At 37.2% G+C, this 22,980-nt stretch overlaps 1 protein-coding gene across 2 annotated transcripts in view; it reads right to left on the reverse strand.

The window, feature by feature from the left end:
• The window catches only part of LOC112044283 (neuronal acetylcholine receptor subunit alpha-7), a 188,516-nt gene extending 171,541 nt beyond the window's left edge, over positions 1 to 16,975 (reverse strand). For both annotated transcript variants that reach the window (XM_052882180.1, XM_052882173.1), the window contains exon 1: positions 16,834 to 16,975. In XM_052882180.1, coding sequence (XP_052738140.1) covers positions 16,834 to 16,876 — 43 coding nt within the window. In that variant the 5' untranslated portion in view covers positions 16,877 to 16,975. The remainder of the gene's footprint in view (positions 1 to 16,833) is intronic.
• Between the last annotated feature and the right edge of the window lie 6,005 nt (positions 16,976 to 22,980).

Raw genomic sequence — 22,980 nt, forward strand, 5'->3', positions numbered from 1 at the left:
TATACACACTACAACAACCTGTACTATAAACGATGTAATATAGATCCCTTGCGTTGGGAGGACATGACTACAAATCGTGCAGACAGGGCCGGCCCGTCCATACGGCGAACGGAGCGGTCGCTCCAGGCGCCAAATCCTAGAGGGCGCCTAAATGGTAAAGAAAAATTTCTTTTATTTCAATTGTCTTTAAGTGCGCGGGCGCCATCATTTCGCCATCCGGTGTCCGGGAGTATGATTTTAGAAGTTATCAATATTCTATTACCTACTTTTAAAATTCTAGTCGATCGTAAACGGTATTGCGCCTAAATTTTCAATTGGTCACTGCAGAGTGTGGTCGAGATCTTTGCGTTCCATACTTACTTTGGACTCACAATTGGCACATATAATTATTATTAGGAGCCTGGAGCAAACAGGAGAGGCGCCATAATCGGATCTCGCTCCATTCTAAAATTTACTTCGGGCCGGCGCTGCGTGCAGAGTGGAGAAAAACGGTGAAAGACAAGACAAAGGAGTTTGAGCAACAACGTCGACTCGACTTAGATCGGAAGTGAGATGATCTTAAGCTTCGTCCACCTGCCGCAATTCCATACAATTACTGTGATGGTGTGCTAACTTGTACCCTATTTAGTCGTACTTTTAAGGCCAAAATAGGGTACATTAGTCACTGGAAAGCACACCAGAGAACTATACATCCGAGTTCCTTACCCAGACTTGAGGAGTCAGAAGCGTCGCTGTAGCCGAAATCGGCTTTGAGGCATCATCATCATCATCACTATACACACAAACTTGTATGTACTGTTAAACGTAATTGAACGTCAAACTTCACCCAAACATATTCCGATAATTGAATATCCATACTGTCAAGCTATTTAATTTTTTTAATATATTTTTTTTCGTAATTCTCTACGTGTGAAATTTGGCCATCCGCATTTGGCCAGCGTAGTGGACTAAGGCACCTCTCTCTTTCTGAGAGGAGACTCGTGCTAAACAGTGAGTCAAATATTGGTTATTAAGGATGATGATGACAGTCAAGTTATCACTAAGATCCCGTTTGAATAATAATATCAAATGGTATCATAGTGATTCGATAGTGACAGAGAGAAAACGGCTGTCCCCACAAGTTCGCACAAATTGGCTACTATATTTATAACTCAGCAAGGCGCGAAGCTGAAGTGACAATGGGCGGGCCACATAGTTCAAAGAGCCGATGGACGTTTGAGTCCTAAGGTGTTGGTTGACTACGCACCGGAAAGCGCAGTGTTTTTCGACCCTCCAGGCGGTCAGAAGACATCAAGCAAGTCGCAGAGAGTCGCTGGACGCAAGCGGCTCAGGGCAATGGTGGAAGTCCCTACAAATGGCATATGTCCTGCAGTGGACGTCCATCGGCTGATGTGATGATAGTGATGATGATGGTATTTTTTATCTAAAGTCCACAATTCATTTTTGGCTGTAAAGTAGTTTTATTTTTCCTGGTTCAGCTCATTCAGTCTATTCATGTGAACGAGCGCAAACTAAAAGCCGACCGGCTAGTGCCTTTAAAATAATACGGCCTCATAATTTAGACTGTATTTTTTTTCGGGTTTTTATTTTTAATTCCGTGAATACACGGACTTTGAAGATGAAAGCAAATACGTACGGGCAATTGCGAGTTTTAGACGTAAACTTTTTCTAACTTATAACTCGCCTTTTCAAACTGGGATTTGTTAAGTTAGAAACATACGGCGGTTACCTTATTTAGGAGTTGAGGATTCTCGGGAGTTAGCCCGCGTCGAGTTCAGTTTCTGTGGTTTTTGTAACATTCAAAGTTAATTCAAATGTTATTTACAAGAACTTTTGAAAAGTCAAGTTACCAACTAACCCTCTGCCTAACAGGATAGTAGAAATTCTTGTAAACTGTAGTTATTTTTTGTAGTGTGTTTGTATAATACTATGGAAGACAAAATTTACAAAAAGGAATAGCAATGAAACTCAGTAAATTCTTTTGTTTAACTTCGTACAATTATTCTAACATCCGGATCAAAGAAATACGAGTAAAACTATTATAATTAGAACTCAAACCTTTTATTAATTACAACCTTGAATATATCAAGGTTGTGAATAACAAAATATAATTATATTAAACAACCCCATCGCATGTAAATCGGTGCTATTTTCCGCGAATATACGAAAAAATAAATTATTCTTACAAGTACTATGTAAATATTCGAAAGCATTTTGTAAAAACCTAAAAAATTAGGTTAATATTCTAAAGCATGATGCTCGACATGCTCGCTCACCTTTACTGAAGCATGACTCTTTACATCTCATAAAATAAGTAATCCCATTAAGAAAAGGGCGTTTGCTCCATTCCCCTAATTAGCTCCCTTACATTATTCACTCGACATTGGAAAATTGACCTGCCCTTGTGTATGTAGTTAACATATTATATGTATATGTTATATATTTTTTATAATAGTTTTCTACCTGCCGGACTTGATTAGCAATGCTATGGTTTTCATTGGTCTTGGATTCGATTACCAGCCCGTGTTTATTTTTTTTTATTCTTTACAAGTTAGCCCTTGACTACAATCTCACCTGATGGTAAGTGATGATGCAATCTAAGATGGAAGCGGGCTAACTTGTTAGGGGGGAGGATGAAAATCCACACTCCTTTCGGTTTCTAAACGGCATCGTACCGGAACGCTAAATCGCTTGGCGGTACGTCTTTGTTTGCTGTCAATGGTCATGTCAAGTAATCTTGACATGACCATTGACCATTGATTGGTCCATTGACATTGGTCCATTGACATGACCATTGGACCAATGGTCATGTCAAGTAATCTTGACATGACACATGAATCTTGATTTATCTCAAAAACTTGAGTTTTAATTTTATTTATTTCTTTTTATTTAGTTACATTTATTGACTTATTTTGATTTTTATAAAATCCTTGTATTTTTTAAATTTTAATGATACGGGGTAAAAGAGTGGACCTTAAATGGACCATCTCCTTTATTTTTTACTTGAATTATGGATGACAAAACTATGCTATTTCCGCCGCTATAATCTCTATAATAGTTAAATCTCTATAATACAACACTTGTTGTTCGGACAAAGATATGCTAGTACTTATACCAAATTAAACGTCAGCAAAGTTCTAATTTAGCTTCAAAGATTTGACCTTTTGCTACGCATAATCAAATGTTCAAGTGGTTTTGACTTCCAAATGAAACTTAAAATATCATCGGAAAGAAAAACTAATATTACCTTAGTTTACTTTCGCGTGGGAACGAACAGTCCTCGGAATATATTAGTGCTGGCACTGAGATTTGTTTATGGAAATGCTACAGTTATCTTAACATTGGTACGGGAACTGGCAGATGCTGAATGTATTGGTTCGTGTTACTCTTGAAAAAACAGTGAAACTTGACAAGAACTTCTATCTTTCAGTAGGTTATGGAATGCTCTGCCAGATTTATCTACAAGCAAAACTCCCGTTAAAATCACTTCAGCCTTTCCAGAGATCAGCCCGAACAAACAAATAGACAGACAGACGAAAATTTTATTACAGTATTGTTGTGTTTTAGTGACGTGTAAGTAAGTAATATTGTTTATTTTGAAATGACTGACGGACACTTTTAATTATACTTTATTTAATTTAATTTATATTGATCTACTATTTACTAATGTTAGAAAGAGGAAAGATTTGATTGTTTGTTTGTTTGCATTGAATAGGCTCTGAAACTACTGAACCGATTTAAACAATTCTTTAATTGTTGGGGAGCTGCACTATCTCCGAATGCTATAGGCTATATTTAATCCCCACATTCCTACAGGAACGGGAACCGCGCAAGTGAAACCGCGCGGCGTCTTCTAGTACATTATATTCCTAATGAACTCCTGCAAAGTAACGCTTACATCTATTCAAGTTCTATTGGTATATAGGTACTAGCTGACGCCGCGCGTTTTCAGTCGTGGTTCCCATTCCCGTAAGAATACGGAGATAATATATAGCCCATAGCCTTCCTCGATAAATGGGCTATCTAACACTGAAAGAATATTTTAAATCGGACCAGTAGTTCGTGAGATTAGCGCGTTCAAATAAACAAACTTTTCATCTTATAATATAAGTATAGATTGGACACGTTACAATAGATCAATTTATCGTTCGGCACTACGACACTGAGCCGCATCTTGGTAAAAGCTAGTGCACTTACTGTTCACCTTTGTAGTCAAAAGGAGGCTGAATGGACACGTATACATGCAGGTGAAGATCGTACATATTTCGATCCCGCTGTATTCGCTTTGTAGAATAACTTTTATTTCTAGTATTCACGAATGCATTGCTTGTAGCCGCGGGTAAAATATTGGTATAACAGCGTGATGTTTCCACAGAAAATAGAACGCTAGAGCTATCTCTTTAGAATTCATTATTCCGTGGATTCCCATGCTCCTGACATACTAGGTAAGTGTTGTTTTACCCATCACGCTGTTTCAATAGTAAAGTAGCGTGGTAGGAGTAGATCAAAGTTTCAGATCCTCCCTCCTATAATGACAGAGGCTTGGCTCAGTTTTCAAAATAGGCTGATAATTACAAATGTTACTTTGATTTATTTTTTATTTTCTACAAGTTAGCCCTTGACTACAAGCTCACCTGATGGTAAGTCATGATGCAATCTAAAATCGAAGCGGGCTAACTTGTTATGAGGGGAATAAAAATCCACACCCCTTTCGACATCGTACCGCTAAATCGCTAGGCGTACGTCTTTGCCGCTAGAGTGGTAACTAGCCACGGCTGAAAACTCCCACCAGCCAAAAACTACTCTGATTACTCTTCTTTAAATGCGGCTACTGTTCTTAGTACCTACTATATTATGTAACTAGCGGCGCCGACGACTTCGTCCGCGAGAAATTAGGGGTTAACTTTCGTTGTCTTTTTTAACCACATTACACTTTTCCTTATAAAGCTTAATGTGACAGCTATTGACCTGCAATGCAAGTTTTCGAATGTTATAGCTGACAAAATATGTGAGAAACTGATTGTTTCGTGAGGTATAAATGGTGTAACCAACTCGACTTTGTTTTATTTATATGGATGTGTGGAAAGCGCAGTGTTTGTCGACCCCCCCACTAGGTGGACCGAGGATATCAAGCGGGTTGCAGGGAGCCGCTGGCGGCTCGAGATCGTTGTGCTTGGAGGTCCATGCCTATGTCCAGCAATGGACGTCTATCGGCTGATAAGGTAGGGATGTGCATGTTATTTTACCGTTATCTTTTAGACGGGAACACAGCTGTATAGCGGTAAAACTTCCCCGGACGAGCCCTGGCACAAAAAGCTCTACCACGGCTACATATAATTATAATAATATTTTAAAGAGGAAATATTAGATTGTTTGTTTTTGTGCATTGATAAGGCTCTGAAACTACAGAACAAATTTGAAAAATTCTTTAACTGTTGAGAAGCTACACTATCCTAGAATGCTATAGGCTATATTTCATCCTTGTATTCCTACGGGAACGGGAACTACGAGGGTGGGACCGCGCGGCGTCTAAACTACCATATGATACAGTGTAGGTAAGCCACACCACAACAAGTCGATATAGTTCGCATTACGTCGTTGTGTTTCCACGAGTAACAAGCGCTAGGTTGGAACTCTAATGGCGCACAGATGATAGATGTTAAGCCCGCACGACGCCAACGCGCGAGTAAGGTAGCGACTACACAAGACGTAAAGTCGGGCCATACGGGCCATACAAACAAAAGCCATACGGTCTTTACTATAGGCAAGTGTTTCAGTCATTACGTATTCACGTAGAAAGGAGGTTCTGCGGACCAGTATCGATAAGCGCTGAGGTTGATCACACTATAATATTATAGGCGAAAGTTTGTGTGTATATTTTACTCTGGATTAACACATAGGCTACATTTCATCCCAAATCCATCTATGGTTTCCGCGGGATTTGTGAAAAATTCAACGCAGAGAATTCGCGCGCGTTCGCTATTATCATATAAAACCTCCTTTCGGCTAATGTATCGTGTCTCGGAGAGCATGTTAAGACTTGGTCGGCCATAATCATTAAAAAATGATAGTATAATCGTTAATAAGTCTAACATTATATACCCTAAGCTCACCAACTGCCATTAAAAGAGCGTGTTGGTTTTAAGCTCCACATTAGGCCTAGCCCAGTAGTGGACCATTCAAGTGTTCATTACACAATCAAACTTTAACGCATTAACGCATTGACTTTCCGTCAAATGTGAATACTGCTTTAGACTTGCTATAAATCTTAGGAACCCCGCAAACCACGCAATTATTTCGATCGGCTCGTAGTCCTAATGGTCAACGCCAACTGGGCGCAGCGTGAACATTCATGAAATATCTAACTCTGAAGCATTTTATTACCAGTATTAGTGAAAACATTGCTATTTCAATGGTACAATAATAGTTAACATATTAATTTTCCTATTTTTCGCGTAAAACTGATAATTTTACGCGGCAACAAATAACATTGAAATGACAATATGAAATTATTTACATTGTAGTAAGTCTCAATATGTTTGCTTCAGTAGCGCTATTCTGTAACATTTTTTTTGCCAGAGTCTAAATACCAAATTATAGACACACAATAATCAATCAACGGTCGACCATTAATAGAATTAAAAGTGTGACTGGGTGTGTGTTTGTGTAAGTAATTGAGCACATCATAGTTCTTCGATTAAATTTATATGTAAGTATCTAATTACCTATAAACAGTAGATGCGATGATGTCCAATATGTACCTACAATGTGTACGTATGCCTACCCTAGTTAAAAACCTTGCACACGCCACATCCGTATTAATGGATAGCTGACAAAAAAAATAAAATTATAAATTTCTTCTTCAAGGGGGAAAGAATATGAAAGTTGTTCAAAAAGTAGGAAACATTAAATTTTTAATTTCAAATACTTATCCTGAATGATACCTAATTTTATTTCGGTTTATTGTTTTTTAATGATCAAATTCAACGGTGAGGATAATGTCGTTTTAAATTGGATAAGTTTATGTTTTTTTTGGTTTAAGGATCAGTTTTTTATAAATGTAGGAACTTACAAGTTATTTTTGTATTTACTCATTAGAAAAAAATTATCTGAAAAACCTGAATTAAACGCGTACAAAATTGCAGGCATCCGGTAGATTACTCAGGAACTATCGGTCGATCAAAAATTTGTAGACAGCGAAGCCTTTACGACGCAATCATGATAGATGCCCCGCCCACACGATGTCAACATAAGACCCGCTATAAATCTTGCTCAGATGTTGTGCCACTGGATATAGTCCGATATACCCGCACAGCTAAAGTGGGACTTCTCTATGATGTCGTTATGATGTCGGGGTTTGTGCCCGATGTGTTTCATGTTTATAAACTGTCGGGTGAGGGTTCATATCACGTACACCACGTGTAAAGTATGATGCTTAATTGAATTATTCGATTTGAAATATTCAATTTTAATTAAGAGTTTTACTAGCTCATCAAGCAAACATTGTTTTGCCTTATCACTATTAAAAATAAATAAAAAGATTCCGACGAATTGATACCTCCTTTTTTTGAAGTCGGTTAAAAGAGGGGTTGGTGGTAGATGGGCTTATATTTTACAATGCTACATCATGAAAAAATTAAAAAAAAGTTAAAAATGTTTGCAATTTTTTATCTTCATAAATTTTGCAGTGGACCACCTTCATCACTTAGGGGTCAAATTCTAGGTTTAGCCGATTCTCTGACCTATACACAAAAAAAATGCCGTTTTGGACGAGTTTGGAAACAAACACCGGTACACGAGAGTTTTACACTACTACTACTACTACTAGTCTACTAGTACTAGTAGACGCCGCGCGGTTTCACTCGCGTGGTTCTTGTTCCCGTAGGAATACGGGAATAATATATAGCTTTCCTCGATAAATGGGCTATCTAAGACTCAAAGAATTTTTCAAATCGGACCATTAATTGGTGAGATTAGCGCGTTCAATCAAACAAACAAACAGACAAACAAACAAACTCTTCAGCTTTATAATATTAGAATAGATAAGCTAAAAAATTACCACACTAAATTACAAGGATCACTATATTATAACAACAGCTTAGCGTTTTCTACGTTCTGTGCTTATCACTACACACAACTTTTTCAACCTTGCAGTTTCAAATTGAGCTTTCAGAATCTCCCAGAGACAAAGCAAGAACTTCCTAAAGTAAACATAAATCGTCGTAAAAATCTATGAATGAAAACCTAAAAGGAAATAAATATTACCATTTATTACACCACCTGAATAGTTCGATATCGGCATGAATAAACACCTGCTTCGAAAGTATTCTGAACACTATCTGACGCCGACAACCTACTTTCTCGGTGCTCTATTTCTCTCACGGTCGGCTCCCAACAATGGAAACACGATAAACTTTGTGCCGGTGGAATTTTTGGACACAACCCGCGGAACAAAACGGAGGATGAATTCCAGAAAAAAATCAGGAAATATGCAGTTTCCGTTACTGTTTGTGGAGCTAACGAATTATTTCAATAGATTCGTAGCAAGAGACGCGGACTTTTTTGAAACTTTGAATCGTGGAATATGAGAATTGATTTATTTCAGTTTTTGTGGCATAACATCGTTCTAGACTTTTTTACTGACGGAGAAGGTACGAGTATATAGCAATCAATCATTATAAACCCATATTCGTCTCACTGCTGAGCTCGAGTCTCTTCTCAGAATCAGAGAGCTTAAGCCAATAGTCCACCACGATGGCCCAATGCGGATTGGCAGACTTCACACACGCAGAGAATTAAGAAAATTCTCTAGTATCCAGGTTTCCTCACGATGTTTTCCTTCACCGTTTGAAGCACGCGATATTTGATTTCTTAAAATGCACACAACTGAAAAGTTGGAGGTGCATGCCCCGGACCGGATTCAAACCCGGAGTCGGAGGCAGAGGTCACATCCACTGAGCTATCGCGGCTCTTATATGGCAATGGAAAGTCTAAAAGAAATATAGTACGAGTAATGTAATTTAAGGCAGTAAACCGATAATATAGAAGTTTGTTTAAGGACGAAGCACCAGCAAAAAAAATAGCTAGACCAATAATTACTAATTATTCTAAAACTAGACAAGCCAATTAAAAATTGTTATTTTTTAACTTGCGAGGAGTTCATAATGATAAGAATGTCCACATTTAGATATAAAAATACATATACTTAATTATTATAATTCAGTATTAAAAGCAAGACTCTTTTAAAGCAACTTCAAAGACCTTTTTAAAGTAACTTTTAGTACTTATTTGAAAAACTTATTTATGTTCAGCAATTTGCACCATTTTTAAATCTTCAACTTTAAATAAAGTGCTCTTAAACCGGATTAAACTTACTTGTTCCCACCAATACTATAATGTTACATAAACATTTCAAAAGTAAAGAACGCCCGCAACTTCATCCGCGTGAAATTCAGTTTTTTAAAAATCCCACGGGAATCATGGATATTTCGGAGACACAAAGTAGCTTAAATGTACAAAATGATACAAAACCTGGTCTATCATCCAATGAAAATTCGTTAAAATCGGTCCTGCCGTCCCAAACTTTAGACAAGACATATAGACAAATATATAAAAATTATAAAAAAGCTTGTTTGTGTTTAGGTACCATGTCTTGCAATTGATAAAACACAGACATTTTGAAATCACAAACAGACACTTCAATTATATTTATATGTATCACTTATTATCTACGTTAACAAAGCGCTTTCTTCGATCACACTGAAGATAGACAAAAACCGCTAAACGATATTTAAAGGGGGATCCAAATTGAATATCGATCAGAGCACCTTTGCTGAGGCGACAGTGTTTAACTTTAAATGGAGTTTACATAAAGTTCCCTCTAAATATATGCGATCTTTATTACATTGGATAAGATCAATTCTGAAACTTTTTCGTTTTACGTTTAGCTTGGATCAAAAAGATTTGTGAAATTACTTACACAAGAGACTTTGAAAAGTTTAGAAGTTATTAGCTATATTTCTCTAACTTCGGAGGGCACAATATCTACCTAGGAATATGTCTACATGCAACGTACGCGCCTGCAAAATCACCACAAAAAGTTATTCTCCAAATTGATTTACCCCACTGAGCGCACACATGCACAATTTTGTGTTTATTACGTTATTCATGTATGTATACGAATCTGAATGAAGAAGCAAATACATATTCATTTTTTATATGTATTTGCTTCTTCATATACTCATATATTGAACTCTAAATTTGGCTTTATGATACTAATGTATTAGATATATGATTGATGAGTTAGTTATATATTATATTGTAAGTTGGGCTCAGTTAAAGGACACGATTCGTAGCTATATGATATTCTTAATACTGGCGATGATATTTTTTTACTAGCTGATGTCCTCTGGTACTGGTGACTTTATTCGCGTGAAATAAGGATACTAACGATCCTGCGGGAATTTTTTGTGATAAAAAGTTTCCTATGTCCTATGTCCCAGGCTAATACTTATTATTTATCTCTGCATCGAATTTCATCACAAATACAAATTTCCTATCTATACTATACAATCATCATCATTATCATATCATTATTGACGTCCACTGCAGGACATAGGCCTTTTGTAGGGACTTCCAAACATCACGATTATGAGCCCCCTGATTTACAATGTACATACATATTATGTACAATATGTAATATTTATGTACATATATTACACTTCCTGAACACACAACTCGCCATTGTTGACTATATTTGGGTATTATTTGTTTAAATAACTTTCTTAGTTTACAATACGACTAAATGAAATTAAGATAATTAGCCAGTTTTGTCCGCCTCAGTTTCGACGCTCTAGTGACATATCTAATGGTATAATTATAATACATTAATATCTTTGAGTACATGTCGATCTGAGGCACAGATTATTAAACTTTTTTAGTAAAAATAATCTCTTCTAACAATATCGTCGTATGCCCTGTATGATTTAAATCCATCCAATCATCTATACTAATATAATAAAGAGGAAAGGTTTGTTTGCATTGAAGGGTATATTTAAGTAATTCATAAGTTTGCTAAAATAATTATGTTTACATAAACATAACTAACTAACTTTATTTCATTATGTAGGTATTATGTAGAATAAATTATATGAAAACAATTTTTTTTTTTTGGAAATTATAATAAAATTTCTATCACTCGGCGACGACTACTAAAATAAAAACATATCAAGTTGATAAGCGCATTGAATATAATTATATATTTATAAGTATACTAATCAACATCAATGTAACCGCCTGCTTCGCTATTATAAAAAAAAATCATTTTCATGAACTTGTAACAAGCTACATACTCATAAAACGGTAAGGAGCTCGCGTTGATTCGTTCATACGCAAAGCAAGCTTCAGATCCCATTTATTTTCATACGCTGTAGCGACTCTGTTCACATTCCCCGCTAAATGAATTAGGAAATTCCACTTTAGCCTTAACAAACTAAACTTCCTTAATAAAGTGCTAGTAGGAACGCTCTAAAATGTATTTTCTCTCAAACTTGTTAGCAGGAAACCAAGTTTATATAACCTAGCGCGAATATTAATAGATTTTTATAGAAAATTAACGACTTTTCTAACCTAAATTTTTCACATTTCTCTCCAACTAAGCGCAAATCCTGCATAAACGAGTTGGCACATTAATAGTGGCGTTGCGTAGGGACCGAACTAATGGAGCTTTCTTTGAAAGATAGGAGAAGAAAGAAAATAAATAATTTGTCGTGCACTACATACAAGCATACATACACAGCGCTGATATTCAGTTCATAGATAAATCTATGAGCTATTGGATATTCACTTTGTAGTGTTTCATAGTATGTACAAGTTGCTAGTTACAATATTCAGTCATATAATTAAGTCTCACAAACACTAATAAAATATGGCAAATATTTCATTCCAAAAAACCACCTTCGAATTAAATGCAAATTCATTAACCTTCGGCCAAAATATCTCTAAACAAAACCCGAACTACTCGTATTTTAAAACTTATGTATTGTATTCCAAAAAATCCACCTGAGCCAGGAATCTAATCCGAAACGTAGAAGAACAACGCCAATTTGCTATTGAAAACTTTTTGACCAAAACCCAACATTTTCTTTTTACTTTTCCACCCAATACATTTTCCTGAGGCCACAATGGAAAAACACTAGTAGAGCAACGAGGCAGAGGTAGAAATAAATAAAACTACCCGTTCTCTGTATTTTTCATATTTGGAACATTTAACCCAAATGGAAATGGTATTTATTCATTGCAAAACACGAATACATGAAAATAATTCATGTGTACATTGAAAACTTTTTACAGTAGAATCAAATATTTAAAATATGAGTTTATCATAATGGTAAACTCGTATTTATTTTTTGAATCTCGATTGATAACTATCAGATATTAATGATATAGTCTAGAACCAATGGCTTAGTGTACTGTCTTAGGATGGAGACCATACAGCACGAAGAGAGAGAGTTCGACTCACTGCTAAACTCGAGTCTCCTCTCAGAATGAGAGGGGTTAGGCCAAATAGTCCACCACGCTGACCCAATGCGACTTAGGCGATTAGCAGACTTTACACACTCAGAGAATTAAGCCGGTATCCTCACAATGTTTTTCCTTCACCGTTTGAGACAAGTGATATTTAATTTCTTAAAATGCACACAACTGAAAAGTTGGAGGTACATGCTCCGGACCAGATTCGAACCTACACTCTCCGTAATCGGAGGCAAAAGTTATGTCTATTGGACTATCACAGCTATGACGGAAGTCTAAGTATTCCTGTCCTAATCAAGAACCAGAACCTAGAGCCTCACAGTCTATAACAAAAACGGGTAATCACTGAATTAAAGAGGCAGTTAGGCTTATGCACTCAATGCCTAGTGCATGTTAGTGAAAACAAGTACATGTTTAAAAATTTTCGTGGTTATCATGACGTAGTTTTTTCATACGAATAACAATAACCACGCATTTCCGCCATCATTTTCCGCTCTGCGAGCTAATACTGCTCTAGGCAATGGTTCTACATCAGATGAGTCATTTACTTTTTGTAACCAAAAATAGTAGAAAAAAATACGTTTCGATGTTCGAATAAAAGGTAGAAAGAACTTTTCAACTGTCAACAAATTTCCGTTTGTAAAAATTCCTAACAACTTTTAGTTTCAAATTTCCGATACAAGAGTCGAAGCATTACGAATTTACTTTTTTTTTTCAAAAAGCAACTGTAAATTAATCTGCCATTTTACATCACCGTATTTATTATATACCCTCACATTAACAATTTTAATTTAAGTATATCAACTTTGTATTGAAATGTGCATATCTATAGTACATTTAACTCTATTTCAGAATACCGAAGGAAGGCGACGAGAGACTCAACTTTTCCGTTCTCAAATCCCTTTGGTGCCTGCTCTACTTAGCAATACATCACTATACAATTTTTATATCAATCATTTGCATAAGACACGGAGCTGAACAAAGTAACGGTGACGGTAAGTCCCTTTGTTGCCGTCATAAAAGAAACAATGGAAGAACTTTATCATAAGCAATAAAGGGTGTTGGCTTTAGAGGGATTTATACATTTTTTATACACCTACCCACGCCTTTCGGAATGAGAAATGTATCGCACTGGTGTCATTAAATATTCTTTAAACAGTCAAAGCTGAAAAAGTGCTAACAAAACAGCGGAAACTAGTTACAACCGTTGCGTGTCTTTAATTAGGCCTTCAGATAAGTAAGGCAATCGATCTTGGACATAGATTTGATGCTGGAATATCAAAGTTAACGAAAATTCCAACAAAGTTTATTTGAGAGTTTTATAACTAAAAAATAAACCAAAGTAGCATTGTATGAAAGTCTTTCGCGACGCTAAATAAGATACATTGTCTAATTAGCTACTTAAAATAATAGTTGTAGGTGTGTTTTAATTGAGTCACCTTCGGTAATAGTTAATATCAAAAACCATACGTGATAATTAAATGATGCACAGACACACTTTGCCACACAATGGATCCGGCTCCCGCGCGGTGAATCTATAGAATGCTAAGATATTCTCTCTTATACAGATAATTCAAGGTCGATCGAAACATATATAAGGTTGAAACTTTAGTAAGTGCCACAATACGGTGGTATGAAGAAAGAAAAGAAAAAGTAGAATGTAATTTCAACAATGAAACCCTATAAAGTGTGACGTAGCTGTCAAAACGAAATCTTAGGTCTTCTAAGTCTTTTTAAATCCTCGCGAAAGATATAGATGAATTTGGTGATGAATTAAAGTAAAGAAATAAGAATAACTTAAGCGATGGGCCTTAACAATCGATTCAACAAGCACCTTATGTTAAGTGTCCACCATGATATAAGTATATAGTTATTCCTCGTGTGACTGTAACTTCACACACACACACCCTTAGACCACAATATAGCAATGCTGCTTGGCTGCAGAAATAAGCATAACTGTAGCACTTCCTCGAAGGACCTCTGTTTTATAAAGTAAGTGGGAAAACAATCAAAACAGCTACTTTGTTTCCTAAATTTTATTTTTTTATTCTCTACAAGTTAACCCTTGACTACTATTTTACCAGATGGTAAGTGATGATGCTGTCTAAGATAGAAGCGGGCTAACTTGTTAGGAGTAGGATAAAAATCCATAGCCCATAGGAACGCTAAATCGATTGGCGGTACGTTTTTGCCGTTCGGGTGGTAACTAACCACGGCTGAAGCCTCCCACCAGCTAGACCTGGTGCCAATTAAGAAAACCTTAATCGGTCCAGCCGGGGTTCGAACCCAGGACCTCCATCTTGTCCACAGCACATACCACGCGCCACGGGGGTCGTCGAGGCCGTTGTAGCCGTCTGCTACAAAGAGCTCTGCTACTATAGTTGTGTTATAAATGATAAACCTTAACAAAATGGTCCATCTTGTGTCATTGACTACGTGGACACAAGATAAACCAATTTAATGGAACTATCTCTTCGTCCGATATGGCAAAAAACTAATAAATTTAGAAATAAGGAAAACTAGCAACGTCTGTCTCTATATTCCCAATTGAGACTTGGAAAGTAATTTTCTGACTGAGTAGGTGTTTTTCTTAGAACATACGAGTATTTTCCAACCTGATATTTTTCAGTAACTAGTACCTAGAACTGCACAGCAATATAAAACCCAGGTACTAGATAGAATCAGATGTCAATAAGTGGAAAACTATTTTTCATTTCCGATTTCACTAGAAATTTCAGTGATTCTAGTGAAGTCTAGTCTAGCATTCAAGTGTTGATATTTATGTTTATTGTATACGTAGCTTGATCTTGAGATCTACTATATAAAAATAAGTCGGATTTTCTTTCCTGACGCTATATCTCCAAAACGCACGAATCGATTTCCACGGTTTTGCATTCGTTGGAAAGGTCTCGGGCTCTGTGAAGTTTATAGCAAAGAAAATTCAGGAAAAAATTCAACGTGGGGGTAGGGTAGGGGTAGGGGTAGTTGAAAGTTTACATCGAGTTTCACGCGGACGAAGTCGCGGGCGTCCGCTAGTCTAATATATAAAAATAAGTCGGGTTTTCCTTCCTGACGCTATAACTCCAGAACGCATGAACCGATTTCCACGGTTTTGCATTCGTTGGAAAGGTCTCGGGCTCCGTGAGGATTATAGCAAAGAAAATTGGAGGTAAGGTAGGGTAGGAGTAGGGTAGGGGTATGATAGGGGTGCGTTAGGTAGGGGTAGTAGAAAGTTTACATCGACTTTCACGCGGACGAAGTCGCGGGCGTCCGCTAGTTTTCTATAAAAAAATCTATCTATTTGGCTTATAATACGATTATTAATTCCAGTCAGTAAAGTGATAAGTGCAACAGTCACTAAAATGTCATTATGCGAACTGGAATTTCATCTTATGTAAGATTAATCGTATGTACAGTGACATTTGCACTTGTCATTTTACTGACTGGAATTAATAATAATCTTACAACAGTAAGAAAGTTATTCGTCATAATAAGAAAGTTCAAGTATCAGTGCTAAAGGACTTGATATACCAGTATTAAAATATGACTGAAATATCTTGATCTCTATAGGTGATGAGGATGATGATACGCCTACCTCATTATCATCACTTATAAACACAATTATAGTAAATACGCGATTAAAGCCGCAGCTTTATAATTGTTTGAGACTTTTGTTAATGAGAGATTACACAAGTCTCTTTAATTCAACTTTCCTGTATTTATTCAAGAGTTTAAAATGGAAAAATGACATTGTTCCGCCGAAACAATTGGATTCTTGAATCCTGAATGAAAACGCCCTCTCACGTTAACAGAATAAATTATGTGCGTCGAGAGTCGGGACTTTTATTGAATAAAGCTCTTGTTGTATTATTTATTTCGCGAAAGTAAATTCATTTTGTTCAAAAGACGCAGTCGAGAAGTTTTCTTATTTCGTGTACCTAATTATTAACATAAAAAGCTACAAGTTGTTTACGGTACTTTTTCTGTAACGAAGTTTTATTTCGAAGAATGCTTCATTTGAAAAGTTTGTCGAGTGTTATTTCGAGGGTAAATATAAAAACTGTGCGAATCAAGCGGACGCAACGCCGATGCCGCTGAAACTTGCGCCGGACGAACTTACAGCCGAAGTTTACCTGAGCGCCGCGCCGCCGTCGCATACCTTACCCTGAGCAGCACCTCATCCAGAACACTCACTGACACGTTATCGGGATCGATTGATAAACAAGGAACTTCGCGGTAACTTGGGCGGAAACGCCTGTTGCGCGCGGGTCGAGGACGGAGGGCGGAGGGCGGAGGACTCACCGGAGATCAGGGCGAGCAGCGCCCAGGCCAGCAGCATGGCCATGGCGGCGACGCGCGGGCATACCACACCCGCGCACGCTGCGCTAGCACTCCGGCGCGCTCATGCGGCCTGACGACGTTCGGCGGCCGGCCCGAGCGGCGCTCGGCGCGGGACTGGGCCGCTGCCTACCGCGCCCTCGCCTCCCCCCGCCCGACCGCCCCCGCCCGGCCTGCGCAGCCTCCAGGTGCGCGCGACACCGCGAGCCCTGCCCCTTGAAAAGTCCTCCGATTAGGCCATTGTGTGGACGCTGTAAATGAGGATGTTCGGGTTACGAGCAGGGGGGAGTGGGGCAGCGAGGGCAAGGTCGCTGCAGCCCTGGCCGCCGGGCCCTGTATCTCGATGCGCCCTTGTGTCACGCGCGGGGGTAGCCCGGCATATTCATCGAGCCCCGGCCTCCCCCGCGCTCCATTCATCACCCGGCGGAAAGTTTAATTAGCTCGCAGTTTTCTTTCTTATCAGTCTTACTATTTTGTTTATTGCTTGGCGTTGACCGTAGTGAGACAATCACAGGTACTACATAACTCTACAACAACATTTTTTTTTGTAATTATATTTTTTCTTTACTCGGTACAATGTGAATGTAGAGTTAGTTGATCTAAACTAAGCGAAACGCAATACTTGTGTACACACATTTTATATACATGGATGGATACACAGAAAAATATTTTACAAAAAATGTGAGTTTAATAATGTACATTGACAAACAGCCCCTGCATTCTGTAAAGTAACAACGATGTGACATCGCTCATTTCCATGAGGACTTCTTGGTTAGAGACATTTTATTTTTGGCATCCCATACAAATAAAGCTCAAATTCTGTAAAAACTTGTCATAAGCGAATATAAAATAGATTATAAAACATCGACGAGTATAAAATAGCGGAATCACACCCCAAAAATATAGACGGACGCTCAATTAAATCAAAGTATGAAATATTATATCGCAGATTAATTAATCCGATTTGGTAAAGATGTTTCAAAGGTGTTTTGTTAATTCAGGCCACGTCACGTTATCGGCGTGCCAAATTTCATTCAAACTCGAACATTCGTTTATACATGATTGAATACTAATAAATATCCATAAATCTTCGCGTACCTAAAATGTTTTCATTCAGCCTTCCTGTTCCATTCATCGCAGTAATGCTATACGTTTAATGATTGGCTACTGTAGTTTCAGAATAGCAAAATAAAATAAAATATCCAATAATTTTAAACAAATAATTCTTAATTTCATTCATAAAAATCCAAGGGACTTCTACCACGTCAAATTAATGCCAAACTGGCAATTCCAAAAATTATCAATTTTGATGTCTTCGATATTTCGATTATTTTGTATTTTATATCTTGTTACATCCAGCAAAAAAGCTCGGTCAAACCGTTTTTGAGTTAACGCGAGACAAAAAATAAAGCGTTTTTCAGATACTATGGGTACGGTGACAGACAACTTTATGACATTCATAATACGTAAACTTTCATGAATGAAATGAACTGTCACCCGCACCATCCTACATGAAACGAACTGTAGTAGATTATATAATTATCTAATCTAAGATCATAAATATATCTTTCGTGGAGTAAAGTGTGTCATTATCATATCAGCCAATGGACGTCCACTACAGGACATAGATCTTTTGTAGGGACTTCCAAACATCACGATACTGAGCCACCTGTACATGTGTTGGTCAACCCCCCACCAGGTAGACTGACGACATCAAGCGAGTCGCAGAGATTCACTGGATACAAGGTGACTCAAGATCGTAAAATGTATGTATGTACTTTATTATAAAAATCACCGACATATTATCTCGAACCGAATATTTGTTTATTGAAAAATTGTGCGAGATAACCAGTGTAGTACATATTATTTTTTATATAGGATACGTACGAAACGTATAGATTGCCTATGCGACCAGCAAAAACAAACAGTATTAGTTGAAAGCGGAAATTGAACTTTGAACCAGTACATATCAGATCCGGTTGAAAACGTAGCGCCATACTACGGCGTAGCGCTCGTAGCAATATAAAATTCATTATTCTATTTTTTTAACGCGAGGAAATGAAACAACAAGTTTAGCAATTTGTTCTTTTTCCTTGTATTCTGGGGAATACAATAAATAATTTATATATCCCGATAGTCGTTTCAGCAAAAAATAATAAACTAATGGCGAAAAGATACACCTTATTATATCGCTTGAAGATCAGGGTCGGATACAGAAGGATACAGAATTTATCTTTGAGGTGGTACGTATTGTGAGGAGGTTCTTCGTTCTGGAGCCCTGACTGTCGGTTGCTTAGTATTCTTAAAAGTTAGTTCTTCACTCTGGAGCCCTGACTGTCGGTTGCTTAGTATTCTTAAAAGTTAGCCCTTGACTACAATCTCACGTGATGGTAAGAGATGATGCAATCTAAGATGGAAGGGGCCTACTTGTCAGGGTAGGATGAAAATCCATACCTTTCGGTTTCTACATGACATCGTACCGGAACGCTAAATTGCTTAGTGGTACGTCTCTGCCTATAGGGTGGTATCTAGCCACGGCCGAAGCTTCCCAGCTTGAAAAGCTTCGCAACGGGAGGGATGGAATTTCGTGGAAGATAATGGTTGTCATGGTAATTGAAGGCACATGAACCTTGACTTTTAATACAATGATTAGTCTATAAGTTTTTCTTATCATCATGCGACCCTGGGTCCGAATCCTGGGTCGAGCTATGAAGTAGGTACTGAGATTTCGTAGGCTTTTTGAACGGAGTTGGCAAATTAGTTTGTCGTTATAACCCCTTGCCTCGAATGGCACGTTAAGCCGTCGGTCCATCTGATTGTAGTCGATAAATAGTTTGACATTATCATGTTACTAAAACCGCGTTGGAGCAGCTTGATGGGTCTAAGGCCTAAGCACCAAATTCTCTACTATAAGGTGGGAGGTGGCCCTGTACTGGGCTGTTAAAATAGAAGAAGAAGAAGAAAGAAGAAATATACTTTATTGTACATTAAAAACAAAAATAAACAATAACTTATAATAACACTTAGAAACTAATGTACAAATGGCGGTCTTATCGCTAAAGAGCGATCTCTTCCAGACAACCACTGTGGAAGAGAAAAAAAAACGTAAGCACCGATTAGGGTATACGCACACAAAAAATAAGAAAAGTTAAGTAATTTAAATACATAAATATTAAGCAATAATACATAATAATAATACATAGACTATACTAAACTACATCATACATATATACAAAGAAATACATATATACATACATACATACATACATACATACATACATACATACATACACACATACATACATACATACATGAAAACCTGCAAAACATAAAAACAAGACGAATAGGCTACTAATCAAAATTCAAAATTCATTTATATCAAGTAAGCTCAACGTCAGTTGACTATTTGTAAAGATAATCATGATGAGTATAAATCGTGTGCCACATATAGCTATACTATAGCTATGTAGGTGCTATAGAAATGTCCGCCGCAGGAGCGAGGCGCGATAATATCTCACAGCCATGACACTCACTGGATATACGGAGCGGTGTGATTTGTGGTTATTGTACATGGATCGAATCATATTTTATCTTATTTGTTCATCATTTCTAGCCTACGGATTTTTATAACAATGGATTATGAAATAATTGCTTTATAAACATTTTTATAGCTTAACTTAAAATAGAGACCCGAAAATAATTCACACTTCTATACAAATAATAAATGCGAGAGTAGGTCTGGACCTTATGTTACATATTCACGGCTAAACTTCTAAACCAATTTGGATGAAGATATAAATTAGATCTATATATAGTAAAATCCATAGTTCCCGTGGAAATTGCAAAAAAAACAGAATATCACGCGAACGCAGTGGCGGACTTCCTGTAGTCTTTATAAGTTTCTAGCAGGGCCCCGGGTTTCACCTGCGTAGTCCGCGTTAACGGGGATAAAATATAGAATTTAAAAAATCTATGAAGTAGTATTTGAGTTGAATCGTAATCAAACAAATGAAAAAGAAAATCGTACCTGTTTATAATTAACTGGCAGAACCCAGATGTCCCGCGTAATAACCGTTCCCGTCAATAACGAAGCTACCCAGGGGCTAGGCGGTGCAAAGCCCTGGGACCCTCAAACTCAGGGGGCCCTCGTATCCTTACCAGGAAATCGCAATCGAACTGAACTTGTAGAGCTGATGATAAAGTGCCTTAGCATTTTTATGTATTTGTATATATTTAATATTTTTGCTTAATAAAATCTAACCAATTTAACCTCTATTCTCTCATTAACATTCAGTTTAAACAATACGTATTATTTATTGTAAGCGGTAACTTAAAAATCTGTAAAATGTATGGAGGCTTATATATACTATATAGATAGTATATCCAAGCCTCCATACTATGTTCTTTGTCTCCATATTTATCAACCAATAAACGACAAACTTAAGCTTTAAAATATATTATCTTAAGCATATGCTACACTAGCTAACGCCGCGCGGTTTCACCCTCGTGGCTCCCGTTCCCGTAGGAATACGGGAATAATGTATAGCCTATAGCCTTCCCCGATAAATGGGCTATCTAACACTGAAAGAATTTTTCAAATCGGACAAGTAGTTCCTGAGATTAGCGCGTTCAATCAAACAAACAAACAAACAAACAAACAAACAAACTCTTCAGCTTTATAATATTAGTATAGATAATATCGTCAACCCTAATTGGTCACTATCGTCCTTCTTATAATCCTATTATATACCTACCCTACGTCTTAACTAGTCTACACCTCTCCAACCCCTACACTACCTCTACCCCACCGTTTAGATAGCCCCATTTTTTTATTTGCACCAGGGCCCTTGGTTACCTAGCTACGCCACTGGTTCCCGTGGGAGTATAGGAATAAAACTTAGCCTTTGCTACTTCATAAATTAACAAAATAAAATTAAAATCGGTCTAGTAGTATCTGAATTTAATCATATCAAACAAACAAAAAATCGAGTTTTACCACCTTAAAAAAATGTTTGGATTAGGTAGAACCGAGTATTTGTCAATGATTCATAACCACGCCGGGTAGTTACTCGTACCGTACCTGCCTGTAACTCAACTTCTGCAACTTCTGTAATAAATGCTAGTCTTATTACAACTCGCTGGTAGAACGAAGTTTTCGGTGTGTCACACTGATATATGATCTAAAGATACACTGTTCAAGAAAATACCGTTTTATAAAGATGTAGATTCGTTTTGAGCCCAGGATCTTGTCATCAGGGTGTCATGAAAACATTGAAAACTCCCACTGGTCTTCATGCTGTGACTATCGCGTACCTAAACGTAAACGCGAATTTCTAAGGAATTGAAACAGCGCCATCTAGTGGCACTACTGCACAACTGTTTCAGTTCCATATAAATTCGCGTTTACGTTTACGCGATAGTCACAGTATAAAACCATTGAAAACTCCCACTAGGCACCCCAAAGTTACAAAAGCTAACCACTTGACTGGACTGAAAAATACGGTACCGTTAAACGAATAAATTCACTTTGTCCGTCTGTCCGTCAAGATGCTTTAACTCGGTCACATGTGGAAGTATTGAGACATAATTTGCACAAACTGTACATTTGTAATTAAATGTCGGTTACATTTTTTTGTTAAAAAAGATTTTTCACTACTCTTGCTCAAAAACATTGTCATATTACCATACCACAGCGGGGCTAAACAAGCATATTAGCCTCTAGGGGCTAAAGTAATTTTGTTTTTTTAATTATTGTCTGTTACGAGTACTAGCCAAGTACTAGCCTACTTTATATCGAAGGAGGTTATATGGCTCCGCGCGTCTAGCGATTGAGCCAGAGGTAAGGTCCTGACTGTTTGATAAAAATAAAACTTGGAATTGGAATAAAATGCAGCGTTCTTGTCTGTGGAATGCGGTTATTCTTTTTTATTTGATTTTTATTGAGTTGCGAATTTATAGAGCGAGATTTGAAGACAAGGGTGCACGGTGTAATACCTTTGCCTTTTCTTCATGGGAAAAAATTATATTAATAAAGAAAATAAAATTAAAGAGCGAGAATTTCAAAACAATTATTGTCGTGAATAATCTAATTACTTGATATTTTTAAATAAA

This window comes from Bicyclus anynana, chromosome 1, assembly GCF_947172395.1.
Source record: "Bicyclus anynana chromosome 1, ilBicAnyn1.1, whole genome shotgun sequence".
NCBI lineage: Eukaryota > Metazoa > Arthropoda > Insecta > Lepidoptera > Nymphalidae > Bicyclus > Bicyclus anynana.